The sequence below is a fragment of the Micrasema longulum genome, unplaced genomic scaffold (genome assembly GCF_059751315.1).
Source record: "Micrasema longulum isolate JH-2025_06_02 unplaced genomic scaffold, ASM5975131v1 h1tg000014l, whole genome shotgun sequence".
Taxonomy (NCBI): Eukaryota; Metazoa; Arthropoda; class Insecta; order Trichoptera; family Brachycentridae; genus Micrasema; species Micrasema longulum.
In genome coordinates, this window is record NW_028277222.1 from 171,467 (window position 1) to 187,046 (window position 15,580).

General features: G+C 35.5%; 1 protein-coding gene and 1 non-coding gene across 2 annotated transcripts in view; both read left to right on the forward strand.

Annotated features, from left to right (window-relative positions):
* The window catches only part of LOC148285679 (twitchin-like), a 263,782-nt gene that overhangs the window by 164,366 nt on the left and 83,836 nt on the right, over window positions 1-15,580 (forward strand). The window contains 15 exon segments of the mRNA XM_088239054.1: window positions 938-1,121; window positions 2,755-2,879; window positions 4,295-4,472; window positions 4,908-5,055; window positions 6,097-6,233; window positions 7,093-7,226; window positions 8,261-8,432; window positions 9,338-9,489; window positions 9,768-9,918; window positions 10,366-10,474; window positions 11,564-11,760; window positions 13,173-13,314; window positions 13,502-13,650; window positions 14,772-14,932; window positions 15,256-15,397. Coding sequence (XP_088095180.1) covers window positions 938-1,121; window positions 2,755-2,879; window positions 4,295-4,472; window positions 4,908-5,055; window positions 6,097-6,233; window positions 7,093-7,226; window positions 8,261-8,432; window positions 9,338-9,489; window positions 9,768-9,918; window positions 10,366-10,474; window positions 11,564-11,760; window positions 13,173-13,314; window positions 13,502-13,650; window positions 14,772-14,932; window positions 15,256-15,397 — 2,281 coding nt within the window.
* On the forward strand, window positions 13,831-13,903 carry TRNAE-UUC (transfer RNA glutamic acid (anticodon UUC)). The gene has a single exon. It is a non-coding gene; the product is annotated as a tRNA-Glu (tRNA).

A 15,580-nucleotide genomic window follows, 5' to 3' on the forward strand; every position in this document is an offset into this window, starting at 1 on the left:
TTCAATCATTTTAAGTTGAAGTCTAGAGCGATATTGTTTAAAATCTAATTGCTTAAAATATGAAAAAAAAAACATTAACGACGTTCGCAGCTCTAACAGACCGCCCCTAGCAAAGGCTCGAAAGCAACTGCACAACTGGCGTACTGAGGTAGTGGCGCCGGTTATTTGCTACCGGCCTGCGTGACGCGTGAATTGGTCTCTCTCGCTCACAAATATACCTATAGCATCGAAAACGAGACGTAAAGAGTGTTTGAGACAGCCGTATATTTGCTTGGAGGCGCGATGCAGAAGCCTGGTTGAGATCCATGCGACATCCCATCGGTGATAGGTAATAAAGAACTCACATAAGAGGTAGTATCATACATGGTCAATATGGTGAAGGCAATTGGTAAAATAAACCAAAGTAGGGAACAAAATGCCAAACACTCTTCTAGTGAAATGGAAGACCTGTTGACTACTGCCAACAGGCCGGCTTCTCCTGGAGTTTCAAGTGGTTTCCTCTCCACGTGAGCAAATGCTGAGAAGTTCCAGATTGGCCCACGCTAGTATATCCTTCCTGATCTCAACAGTTTCGATAAATTTAAAGAAATGTCATTGCAGAAAAATCCACTTTTGAAATATGAACCTTGTATATTTTAAGCCAGGTAAAAAATAATGCAACTCCCACATTTCAAAAAACGTATATTCGCTACTCTGATTATACCACCTACAACACTTTGGTAAAAATGCTTTTTCTGTGCCCAAATATATATTTTAATCGATACGTAAATGTATAATTGTGGAATACTAAAAATCTTAACCCAGAATTTATTTCATTTATAGAGATATTAAAGTTATAAGATGCAATGTGTACTGAGAGTTAATTATGAATAAACACCGCTATGTGGCTCTGAACGAAACTGAAAAATACAAACCAATAACATTGTTATTTTTCCAGGATATTTCTCTCAAGGCCGGCTGGGATATGGTGGCGGAGGTGCCTTTCGGTCAGGTGATGAGCTACAAAGTGAACGACCTGATTGCCAAGAAGACGTACAAGTTCAGGATTCGAGCCACCAACAAACTCGGCTCCAGTGAGCCTGGAATCTTCGCCAAACCCGTATTGGCTAAGGATCCTTGGGGTAAGTGTTTAAGATTATCATATTTGCCTTAGGAATAACCGGAGTCCAGTTTCATAGCTTTCCCGATATCTTAGACTGGTATCTTTATTATAAAATTCAATGTGTTTATACGAAAACGGTAATAAAAGAGAATTCAAAATTACATAATACTAATTTAATGAAGAATTTCAGTGGTACAATAAAATGGATACATCTTTAAAAAATAAATAAAATAGTATTAATAATCATGGTTCAAAAATTACAATTTCTTTATCAACTACATACATACTTAGGTAATAGATTTCTCTGGATTATGTCTAGTCTGCCTAACTAGGTACAACGTGTTTTAAGGCAGACATTTTTACGAAAAGTTTATGTTAATAAAATAAATAAAATATACATTTGAAAATGATGTGATAAACACAAATATTGTTAAACATTGAAATATATCGATATATCCAGCAAGACTCAAGGTTGATAATAAATTTTGTGGATTTAATTTAATTAGGTTTAATTTTGTTATTCGTCTTTAATTTCGATAATAAATTTTCATGAACGTCGGCCGAGAATTTTATTTTTATTATTTATTTTTCAAAAAACATTACAAAATAGTCTTAAATTAAAGTCCTGCTGAGTTGCATACATACAACTCGTCAACAAGTTCTTATAAATTACATCGATTATTTACACTTAACCTACATTAATAATGATTTTACTTGAAAAACATTACATATTACATTATCAAAAATTAAAAGCTATCACTAATACAAAAAACTTTTTTCTAATAACCATAATTTGAGCAAACGTCTCACTATTATTTATATCACTACAGAGATGGGTAGAATTTTTGTTTCAAGATTATGGATATTCGAGCGTTTACAGGGCTTATGACCTGTCATAGGTTGGGTTCAAGTGGCCACTTTTATGTAAAATTCTACAACATTCCCCATTCCGCTTATTAGCGAATATCCATATCGGTGACATTTTTGGTTTTTAGTATATATGTCATGAAACAGGGAAAGCTTTCGCTAGCGCGTTTGGAGCGCCATCTATGTATTTGATATTGAGGTTAAGTATTAAAGCAAATTACTTTATTTATGTAGCTAAGACTCTATCCGAGTTAAATTAATTACTAGTAATCGCCTGCAGATGGCTCTGCATAAAAGTGGCCACTTGAACCCAACCTATGACAGGTCATAAGCCCTGTAAACGCTCGAATATCCATAATCTTGAAACAAAAATTCTACCCATCTCTGTAGTGATATAAATAATAATATACCTACTCCCCCTTGGGATAAAAAACCCAGAATTGTGTGTGTATAAATATGTAAATATATATACATACCAAAAATAATATTGTGTAAAAACGTCTCACTCCTGTATTCAACTCAGTATTTTTAATATTGTTTGGTAAAATGTTAAATATTTTAGGTATACTGTATTGCAGAGTCCTTTTGCAATATTTAGGAGCAGCTAGCTCTAGTACAGCCATACTAGTAAACCTGGTGTTGTAATCATGTATCAACTTTTGTTAATACTCGGAGTGCGACGCATGCTGACAAATTAATTTGTACCAAAGTAGAGCCCTAACAGATCATTTATTTACAGATTTATACATCAATGATAATTAACAAATTTGAATGTTTTTTTCTAGATGAACCTTCTAAGCCCAAAAACGTGGAACTAACAGATTGGGACAAAGATCATGCAGATGTTAAATGGACCAAGCCAGACAATGATGGTGGTGCTCCCATCACCGGATACGTTATTGAATACAAGGTAATTTTAAAATACATTATCTTTAAAACCCCGAATTTTAGCAGTGAGGTATTCTTCAAAAGTATTATTACTGTCCTCGAGTAATTTTATCGTTAAAAGTATCACTATACTAAAATCATTTAATCCTTAAAAAGTATTACTGCGCTGTAGTCCAGTCGTTTTATCTACAACTACTGTGCGTAAGTCATACAATCTTCAAAAAGTTTCATATTGCTCAAGACAAATATTTGAATCTTTAAAATGCATAACTTTGTTAAAGTCAAGTCATTGAATATTTAAAAAGTGTTACTTTGCTTTAGTCAATTCATTTTATCTTTAAAATGCATAACTTTGCTTTAGTCAAATCATCGCATATTTAAAAAGTGTAACTTTGCTTAAGTCAATTCATTTCATCTTTAAAATGCATAACTTTGCTTAAGTCTAGTCATTGAATATTTAAAAAGTGTAACTTTGCTTAAGTCAATTCATTTCATCTTTAAAATGCATAACTTTGCTTAAGTCTAGTCATTGAATATTTAAAAAGTGTAACTTTGCTGAAATCGGCCTCTGTGTTGTATTGGCTAAGACGCTTGACTCTCGCACGGAAGGTTCTAGGGTGATATTTTGGATCTTTTCTATCCCATAGAGAATGGTGAATTCGAGTATTTTTCTTTGCTTCATATAATGGCCACACTGATAATTAAACGCCAAATGGTGAATGGAACTGCTTCAGAGCAAAATAAAACGAATACGGTTTGGTCAATTCAACCTAATTAAGTGTTTTGGGTAATGCTTAAAGTCGCAATAATAGTCTAAATTAACATTTTATATTTAATTGCACGTGAAGCAAATAAAAAAAAACAAAATCTTCAAATTAATGACTTTTTAGGGGGTAGAGAAGATCCAAAATACCACCCCTGGGTCTATTGAGAAAACGAAAATCAATTTTTTGTGCTGTAATTCACCATTGTAATTGAACTTCCTGGCCTGTTGTGGTGCAAAAAAGTAATTTAATATTAAAAATGGTGTTACTGTGCCCATCCAAGAAATGATGAAATGAAATCCAAGAAAGATTCTTTCTCAATTGGTCTGGGTGTTGTGGTATATTTTTCATAATTTCCTTCCATATCCTATGTCCCATCTGCTGACAAGCCTCTAAAGAAGAGTCTTAGCGGGTTATATCTTTTTAGTTTTACAGTGTTTGAGTCAAGTAACTTAATCTTAAAAAGCCTTGTGCTCAAGTAAAGCCATCAACTCTTCAAATCTATAAAAATACTCGTTGAAACATGATACGAAAGAGGATATTATAATAGTGGAGAAAAGTTTATACATTTACAGCACGAGTCTTAAGCCCTGTCATCTATAATAAAAATCTATCAATCCTCATTCTTTTTTTTCTTTACCTACCGTTTTCTGACTCCTAATTCCTTCTCCAGGAGAAGTTCGGCAAGGATTGGTTAACCGGCGTCCAGGTTGGACCGGAATGCACCGCGGCCACTCAGGATGGGCTCAAGGAAGGAAACACTTACGAGTTCAGGGTTCGGGCCATCAACAAGGCTGGGCCCGGTGAACCCAGCGACCCCACCAAACCTATTGTGGCCAAGTGCAGATTCGGTAGGTTGAACACCAATATTTTTTTTTTTAAATCGTCTCAAAGGCGGTGTATAATATATGTCCCAAAACGTCTTGCAGCTACATAGCGCATTGACGGTTAGGATTATAGTTCCTTGTTTCCAATTGCAATATATTTTAACAACTGATAACAGACAGGATCTATCATAATATATACTGATCTATAATACTGTTTTCTACTAAACCGAGTCTTAAAATATCCTGAAAAGTGACATCAAGTTTAGCTTACCGGGTTTAAAAGGGGTCTTGTATATTTTCGGTGTGCTAAAATTTCCAAGTACGATTGAACCTTCGGTTTCGACGAAAGTTATGGTAAAAATCGAGCAATTAGCTTCGGCTTCGACCTTCCGTCGAACATTACTGGCATCTTATTGATTTTACAGAGAATATTCGTTTGACATTTAACTTACTTTGCAGTTAAGCCCTTCATCATGGGCGATGGTCTGCAGAATCTGGTGGTCAAGAAAGGACAAGTCATTGTGTACGACATCAAGTATGGGGGTGAACCAGAACCAGAGGTCACGTGGATGAAGGGAGAAACGGTGCTTGTGGATGATGGAGACAGGTAATACTGAATAACTTTCAAAAATATTTTTAGTATTCACGAATCTTTTAGATGAATACTGATTTCATATTTAAAGTATATTCTCATAACAAATTGACCCCTTCAAAGATATTGAGACAGAGAGAATATAAAATTCTAGACATATGAGATTCTCAAATCAATCTCTCTTTAATCTTTCAGTGTTATTCTTAAGACTAAACCAAAAAGCAAATTGACTTTCATCATTAGTTTCCCGAAGGCATCTAACTATTGTTATTATTATGAATATTTAATGTTGGCGTATTTATACTGTTTTGTACATATTTATTTAATTTCTTCTGGCATCTAAGTTCTCTGCTCTATTCTTTTATATTCTTGTAAATAGGGGTCAGTACCAAACAAGCTCCGTCAGTCAGGTCAGTCTCAAACGTCACTGTGACCTGGGTAGATCTATTGTGACGAGTCCTCGTAAATTAGTTTTCGACCTCCAAGCCTAGGTTTTTAAAGAGCTGGGTACTGAGTAATCTATTGCTAAATCTCCTCCTCCAAACCCAAGCGCTTAAAGTATCGGGCTATTAGGTAGCTAGCGTGTGCTCTTACATCCTCAGGTTGGAACAGTGGTCCACCAAAGATGCGACTTCTTTTGTTATAACATATGTAAAAATATTCCATAATTTTTCATTGCAAAACCTACATCTAGAAGTTTCAAAGAGATTCACTCTAGCGAGTTATTTATTAAATTTGCAGTGCCCTGAAGGACTCTAGTGATTACTCTTATTTAGTTTTGGCTTAGTTTCATTGGCTCAAATGCAAACGCATAGTTCCTTTGTATAGTGGTGACTAGATATTGAATCATTCAAACGCATAATTACTATTTTTCCAAGTAAAGTGTCATTTAAAGGTGACCTATTGAAATCCCTTGGGTACACCTGAAGTAACTTAAATAAATGAAGAAGTCAATAAATGAAACCAACAAAATAATCCTATGGGTTCTCAACCATAATTGCATCTGTCGTCTCTCAATTACAAATATTATTTATTTAAAATCTTCTTTATTTTCAGAATCACTATTGACAAGTACGAACGTAACACCGTCCTAACTGTCAGGAAGACTACTAGACCCGACAGTGGAAAGTACAAACTCATTCTCAAGAACTCCACTGGAGTCTGTGAAGGAGTTGCCGATGTCATTGTCCTCGGTAAGAAAACATTTATTATTCAATCTCAAAACAACAACAAACATGCTATTTTCACAAAGACTCTTAGTTGCTTGCCTTATTTAATTTTATATTAGTTAATTTCATGTTGATAAAAAGAACCTTAGTTGTATTTTTCAAACAAATGAGATAATAATCGATATTAATGTACAATGTTTTAAGTATATCCAAATGTTTGTAGGCAGGCTGAATTTCCTTCCTGGGAGATATTGAGATCTAAATTTATTGCAACAGAGAGGAAAAATATTTTTTTAGAAAAGAACACGGTTTTTTACGAAAGTACGGGCATTTACAGTACCTGTCATTGGCTGGTTTAAGTGAACATTTACATAATGTATACTTGATAATGAACATGTCAAAAGTCTGAATAACCGGGACGCGTTTATGATAAGATGTATGAATGTCGAGGAAGCGAAATCGGTATGCAAAGACAGAGTAATATGACCACTTAAACCAGCCAATGACTGGTCATCAGCCTAGACTTCCATATTCCTTCACAAAAAGGTTTTCACTCTATATTGCAATCATTTTAAATATTAACATAGTTTGAAATCGTACAACATTTTTTGAGTAAAAAAATTAAAAATGATTTTTTTTAAAATAAATATTTGTGCTTTTTTTATTTATCGAATTGTTTTAATTTCATTGCCATTTTCTTTTATTTATAAATAACTGCGATAGAAAATGGGATACAAGTTCTGATAGGGCGGTAATGGAAACTCGAATCTCCTCATTCGGAGTCCGCGACATTACCCACAAGGCCACAACCCGTATGAAATTTCATTAAACAAACTTGGGGCTGATATGCTTGTCATTTTCATACTCTTTTGTCTTTCTTCAGACAAGCCTTCCAGACCAGAAGGACCCCTCGTGGTGGATGAAATCCGCGCCGAGAGGGCCACAGTCAAATGGAAGAGACCAGACGATTGGAAGGGATCAGACATCACCGGATACACCCTCGAGAAAATGGACATGGTAAGATTTTCACATACTTAAATCAACCAATCAAATTATGAGTTTCTTTTTTGAACTGTTGTTAATAAATTTTATCTTAAGTATAGTACAATGATGCATAAATAACTCTCCAGATCTGGAGCGATGTGCTGATGGATGTTGATGAATCAAAACTGATGGTTTTTAGCATGAGAATATGGTATCATTGTGAACGGAAAATTTCTGAATCAAGTAAAACAATTTGTGTATCTGTAAAGTACGAGTATATTAAGTAGATCACGCAGAAAGATATTGAAAGGAAAGCAAGTGCTGAGAACTGGGTAAACGATGGACTTAAATCAATATTGGCTAGTAAATTATTGTCGCAGAAGTCTAAATAATCAGTTCACCATGGAGTTCTGTATGGGAGAAAAGTATGGAATTGGAAGGATGAAAGTAGGCCAAATGCTGTCAAAATGCAATATCTTAGGCAAATGTGAGGTAAAACTATGCATGATTGGTGCACAAATGGCGAGATCCGTGCATTACATAAGGTTGAAACAAGCAGTATCGACAAAATTTTGAAAGGAGTTCAGCGTTGGTTCGGAAATGTAGAGCGAATGGGCAAAACAATAATGCCTAAAAATTTACTTTAATTTAACGTAATTTTAATGTAGAAGAAGCGAGATCTGTACGCAAAGACGGAGTGATATAGAATTTATTCAGCTAAATCTCAAAAGGACTACCATGAGTCAAATTCGAAAATGGACAGACTCCATGAATTTGGACAAAGAGATTTCAGGTTTTTGGGACCCAAAATATTTCATGTATTGCCCAAACATTGTAAAACTATAACCCGGATTCAATTTAATAGATTTGTAAAAAAATGGTTAGTAGGTTTGGCTTGTAATAAATACACAAGAAGGTAAGTTTTATTATTATTTCGCTCCACGTATAAAAAATGTTTGCCTTAAAACAGGTTGTACCTAGTTTGGCAGACTACACACAATCCATATAAATGTATTATTGTTATTTTTTTTATTAAACAGTAGTTAATGAGAAATTTTATATACCAGGATACTGGCAACTGGGTACCGTGCGGAGAAGTCGGTCCCGACAAGTTGGAGTTTACCGTCAAGGGACTGACACCAAACAAGAAGTACAAGTTCAGAGTCAAGGCCGTGAACAAGGAGGGAGAGTCTGATCCTCTGGAAACCACCGACGCAATTCTGGCCAAGAACCCGTACGGTAAGAATTTTTCAAATTCACAATCATCTTGACAGATTTTCATGGCCTTTTGAAATACAACAATAAATTATACAACACATTCTGTTATATTCTTATAGGAAACACTTAATTTTTAGTCACTTTGGAGTATCTCAAAGGTTTGAAATTGGTCTTCTTTTTATTACCTTAAAGAACTTTAAAATTCCAATGAGTTATAGCATCTGATGTATTATAGCTGAAACATTATTCGTGAAGCAGTTATGACAATGTAATATATCATATTATCTGGACTGAACCTGAAGAGTTAGACTGTCTGTCTTACCATCATGTAATAAAAGCCATCAAGATACCTAAAAATATAAAAGTAAAAGGCAAGGGCTTTATGTCCTACACTATAACAAAAATACAATATTTCAATGAAAAGGCTGTCTGTTAATTTTTTGATAATTTGTTGAATTTTGGTTTTAGTTTTGATACACAAATAACCAACGTTAGTTCTCACATATAGAATATTAAGAATGGAACTAATAATTTAAAAAAAAAACTTCTCTTGTCAGCTCAGAATATTCTCTTTATCCAAATGAGATCAATCCTATGCAAATTATATTCCATTTCAAGCTTGCCATCAGTAGCAAGATTTATACTTTGCACTTGATTTCTCGATTGATCATAATATTAACATCATATCAATCATAGAAAAAAAACCAAGTACAATGTCTTTGAAATCGTGTACATATGAGTAGTACAGTAAAATTAAGGTCTTCGAGTTTGCCAGTTTTTTTTTTACTTTTGAAGAACATTGATTTAGCACATACTGTACGAAATATTTTTTTATATCCACAGGGTCAAGATGAAAAGGTTAAAATAAATATAATTTTGCAGTCGTCACATTTACAATGTCTTAAGTCTTTTTATGTCTTATTCAGATCCTCCTGGTCCACCTGGCAAGCCAGTCATCGCAGACTATGACAATGTCAGCGTTTCTCTAACATGGACGGCTCCGGCTAACGATGGTGGAAGACCCATGACTGGATACGTGGTTGAAATGAAAGACAAGCTATCAGCTGAATGGATCGAGGTAAAGATTTCTTCCCTATTATTGATATCAATATGTTTAATAATCCCATATTGCCTGTTTATCTGAGAGAGCTCTTTCCACCTCAATCATGACATGAGCTATTTTTTTGTTTTAGTACTTTCTCTTATTTTTTGCTCTCTCTTTTACTGTAGTGCTGCTCAGGTGCTTCTTCATTATTCACATTTGAATCACAATTGAAATGTCTTTTTAAAATTATTTTTGTTACGCAAATTGTTGTATTAGGTTAAAACATATTTCTGATGCTTTGAATCTTGCAGGTTGTGAAGACCACGGACAACAAGACGGAGTACAAAGTGGAAGGATTGAAAGAAAAGATGATCTACCAGTTCAGGGTGCGAGGAATCAACAAGGCCGGAGTGGGAGCTGCATCAGAGCCGACGGACAACCATTTGTGCAAGCACAGGAACTGTGAGTAAAAAATCTAACTTACGAAGATGATGGAATGGTTCAAATTAAACAATTTATGGGGTTAGCATGTTTGTCTTCCATGTTTGAGATCCTGGGTCCCAGCGGGGTGTCAAGATGATGCGCGGTCTGAGTTTTCAACGGGACACTAATATTAGATAATTTCGCGATTCACCTTCACTACAGTAATTGCACAAAAATATAAAACCGACGTGCTGATATGACACATACTTTTAGAAGCTAACACCGTCGTGCGTTTAAAAAATATATTTGTACGGAGAAAATACATGCGTTTGTATGAACAAAAGTCAGACCGCACACACTCTTTAGATCTCATGGTAGTCAACCTCGCTAATCCCTTCACATGGTGAGGTGCGCAATAGAGAAAAGGAACATACCTAGTGGACTGTGTAAAAAACGTCTTATTATTTTGTATGTTTTTGTTTACAGTGAAGCCGCGTATCGACAGGACTACTCTGAAGTCAGTTGTCATCAAAGCTGGAAGGACGCACAAGTGGGCCGTCGATGTAATTGGAGAACCTCCACCAGAAATGAGCTGGTGAGTTAAACTAAATACTGTAGACATCCCTAGTAGAAGGAAAATCAGTAACTTAGTGATTAAATATTAAAAATCGGCAATCTGATACGGGCTATTGCATCAGTGTATAAGGACAGCACAGCATGTGTGAGGGTAATTGTTCTCAAGAAGTCAGACAGGAATGTCAAATTTCACTATTCCTGTTCAATGTATACATTAAAAACGGTGTGAAATAATTCATAGATTTAAGAATAAGAGCAAAAAAAGGAGATTTAACTGTCAGTTGTTTTTTGTATGTTGATGATGTGTTTCTTGCTAGGAACAAAGAAGACCTGCAATACTTGGTAACAAAAATCTACGATGTTACCGAGGGGAGCGATTAAATTTGTGTACCTGGAAATAATGTTTACTAGGGATAGATGATCTTAGAAAGATGTTGAAAGGTTAGTTAGTGGCGAAAACAGGGTGAACCGTGCTCTCAAATCAACCTTGGCAAATAAATTTTCATCACAAGAAGCAAAACTAACAGGTCACAATAAAGTCCCGATGCCGACCCTTACGTATGAAGGAGGTATAAAATTGAGAAAACAAGAACCCAAGTAGGCTGAAAGCTATCGAAATTCAATCTCCCAGTAAAACTATGTATGATAGGTGTGCAAATGTTGAGATTCGCGCATTGCGTAAGGCTGAGACAATCATCATTGACATCATACAGAAATGAGTGGCGCGTTGGTTTGAACGTGTGGAGCGAATGGACGTTGAAAGTATGGCTTAAAGGGTTTACGTAGCCACGGAACGACAACCAGATTTTCCTTATTGTTATATAAATATCGACGATGGAAAGATAAAAAATACTAAGTGACATGTAGGCAACTTTACAGAAGAGCCAATTATGAAAGTTTTTACATTTTTTAGCAAACAAAAAAATACTATTTAAATTAAAATCACCCCAATACAATAGGTAAATTAGATATTTTTATTGATTGAAAAAAACAACTTAAATTGTCTCTTCTGTTTAGTTGGCTACACGTCGCTTAGTATTTTTTGCCTTTCCACCTTCGATATAACCATATTTACTAACAAGTGTACAAAATATAATTTTCTCTACAGGTCATGGAGGGACAATATAAAGCTTGTCAATACTGAACGCATTCAGATCAAGAATATCGACTATCACACCGAGTTCACCATCGTAAATGCCATGCGTCGCGATACGGGAAAATACACCCTGCTGGCAGAGAATTGCAATGGCAAAGACAGTGAGACTGTGGAGCTGACCGTACTCAGCAAGCCATCAGCGCCTCAAGGTTTGTATTCCTCGGTCTTTTTCCCACTTATGCTCGTTTTAATTTTTGTAAAACTAAAACTAACTATCGTCGTGGCAGAGCCAACCAAATTAAAAAATCTTTAAGGATCTTTTTACTTAAAGCCAATATTTTTTTTAAACGAAATTTTCATAAAAATAACCCTGATTTCAACTGAAAATGTCATCAAACCATATAATGTTTTATCGATCTTAAAAATTCCAGGATTCTTTCTGACAATGTCATGAATGTCTTTTAGACATGATAAATCAATTAATTTTATGAGAGTTTTCTATCATAAAATCTGTTCAAGATTTTTCTTCTTTTTTGCTGTCCTTCCTGAGTTCTGAGGGTCGTGATCGTTGGTACTCTCCCCAGCTATTCCATTGACAATGCGTTTCCAGCCTTCACAGCTCTGCACCTTCTCCACAGCTCCATGAAGGGTGGCGACCCTCACGGGCGCGTGACATTATTTTCTCCTGGTCGATCCGTCGAGCAGCAAATCTTCCTCTGCTTTTTTGTCCTGGCTAATGCCCATGATATTTGTTTTTTCCAAATTTTCTGGTTCACGTCTGGCTATATGCCTGAAAAACTGCAGAATACGTTGGCAGCATATGGCCGATAGGCAAACTTTTACGTTGAGTTCCTCCAGTATGGAGATTTTGGTTCTTCTGGACGTCCATGGGATTCTCAGAGCTCAACGCCAACACCACATTTTAAAGGCATCTATTCTCTCCTGCCTGCTCACTTGTTTTAACTGTGCACGTTTCTTCACAATATAAAAATTTTGGAAACACAAGCTTTGTATATTTTAGTTTCCTTTGAGATGCTCCGATCTTGCCAATTATTGGTCAGTCAAGTCCTAGCGGTTTTTGCTATTAGGATGCATCTTTTGCAAGAAAAATCCCAAATAAACTTAGTTTGTACCTTTTCAAGGTCTTGGAGTCTCTTTGGTGGCGGTAGCATCTTAGTTCTGTCAACAATTATGAGCTTCATTTTAGTTCTGTTTATTTCCAACTTAAATTTGCGTCTTTCTTCTGCTACCTGAGCCAATACATCTGCCATTTCCTGCTCATCTTTAACAAGTAGTGTGATATCATCCCCAAATTAGAGGTTGTTGGTTGGGCAACCACAAGTTTTGAATACTCCTTTCCAAACTTCTAGTGCTTTACTCATTATGTGTAACCCGTACAAATTGAATAGATATGAAAATTTCTAAGGTCTTTTTAATTTCACCTTTATAATATTTAAAATTAACATAAAACTGTAATATTAAATTACCTAAGAATGTTTACACTTAAAATTATGATATAAATCTTGAGTTTTCTATATATTCTGAAATCAAAATATTAACATTCCTTCTTCTAGTCGAAATTCTAAAATAAATTCATATTTTTTAAAATCTGTCTATGTAGGTCCTCTTGAAGTGTTTGATGTGACTGCTAAGGCTTGCAAAGTCTCGTGGAAGAAGCCAGAAGACGACGGTGGTTGTCCCATCAAGGAGTACGAGGTTGAGAAGATGGATATAGCCACCGGAAAATGGGTCCGGGTCGGAAAGTAAGTTGGATAAAAACTGATTGAATTTGACAACTTTTTTTCACATAAATTATAAATTATATGCTATCTTTGTTTTAATATGCCTCATATTTTGGAAATAAACATTTTTCGTTTTCCCGATGTTCAAAGAATCTGTTATAATTTGCAAATCTTGTTTGTATTCTAAAATCTGTTTTATTTTTTCCAGGATTCCCGGAGACAGGCAGCGTCTGGAGATCGACGTTCCTGGATTGAATCCTGGATCCGAGTACAAGTTTAGGGTGACAGCTTGCAATGAGGAGGGTGACTCAGATCCTCTGGAGACTGAGAAGCCAACATTGGCCAAGAATCCGTTCGGTAAGATACATCACAATCAAATGCAACGTCTTAATATGACCATAAAAGTGCGACGCTCTACTGAGTAAAAATATATGTAAATAAATAATTTATATCTTTTTTAATTTTGCATATACACAATTTTTCGAAACTAATTCAAACGAATATTTAACATTTCTTTACGATCAAATTAATTTTGTCAGCCTCGTGGTGTAATGGTCAGCGCGTTTGCCTTTCATGCAAGAGGTCTCGGGTTCGATTCCCGGCGTGGTTGTAATGAAATATTTATTTGAAGAGGTGTTTTTACACTAGAATATTTTATAGTCCCTCGACTGGTACCTGAAGCGAAAAACTGATCATCTTACCTTGATGTAACAAAAATGATCAAGATACGCTGCAATTGGTGTACCAATGCAGTGCCCTATGCACCATTAAGCGCGGAAAAGGAAAGAAAGCCCGAGTCTCACTCATAAATCTGGTATAAAGTTAAGCCAAGGCTTAGTGGTAGAATAAGAATTGGAATACCATCCTTATTCTACTACCATGTTATAAGTTTACGGTTTTTCCTCTTCGTTCTAATTCTCAAAACACTTTTTTGATTCCCATCCACAATTCCTCTTTCTTCTCTAACTCATATAGTGTTCATGCGACTCGACTGTGGAATCACCTCCCATCCACTATCAAAGATGTTAATACAACAGTATCTCCATTTAAATCACGTCTAACATCTCCTTCCTCTTCCATAATCTCTTTTCCTTCCTCTGTCCTCTTCATTCCCTTTTCCCATTGAGTAATAGTATTGATTTAAGGTAATTTATATGCAAATACAATTATCTCTATTTTTATATCCTTTATATCTTTAGCTTTTTTATTTTTATTTTCTATTGAATATGTTTTGCAACTTTATTTTATTGATTGGTTGGAAGAAATTCTCATTTGACGATAAGCCCACCAATGTACAATGAACATGATGTACAAAAATTAAATAAAAAAATGAAAAAACAATAAAGATGGTATTCGCATCCGTATTTTACCACTATGCTCTGACGTAACTTACCAAGTTTATGGCAAGGCCCAACCTGCAATTCGTAAACTTATAAACGGGACGGGCGAGATACTTATTTGTGACCGAATGACTGTAGATGTCGCTGACAAGCCCGGAAAGGTTGAGGTCGCTGATCATGACAACTCCAGCGTGGACCTCAAGTGGGAGGCTCCCAAGTCTGACAACGGAGCTCCCATCGAGAAGTACATCATACAGAAAAAGGCTAAGGACAGTCCTGAGTGGGAGAACGCTACCGAGGTAAGCTTTGCTTGATTACATAATGTTCCTTTAAATTTTTCGTGTATAAGCGGATGAAGAAAACAGTTTTGTATGTGAAATAGAACCACAACCCTGGATGAGCGGTTACAACTCAATGAGGAAGTTCATTAGTTTATTTTATTTGTTATATACTTAAACTAAACCAAAATATTGTTTTATAAATAATCATGTTTCGTATTATCAGCGCTATGATTTTTTAAAGTTTTGTATTTCTGTTTTTACTCCAGGTGTGATGTCTCACGTCCCTTTGTTGAGTACTGTATTTTAATTACAATGGTTTACAATAATTGTGTTTTTTTTAGGTACCTGGTACACAGTTAACCGGAAAGGTTACTGATCTTCCGGAAGGAAGCGAATACCAGTTCCGCGTCATCGCCGTCAACAAGGCTGGACCCAGCGCTCCGTCTGACCCTACAAAGATGCAGGTCATCAGGTTCAAGGCCCGTAAGTATCTCTTTGATCATGCAAAGCTCTTGGGACGTTATTTCATAATTTCTTAGTAATTTTAACGGCCTACATTTTGCACTCAATAAAATGCTGGCCTCCTACAGAAAGTCTCCGATTTTGATTTCCAGTGAGATCGCATTAAATTTCGAGTTTCTTGTTTTCCACCACCACCTTAATTTC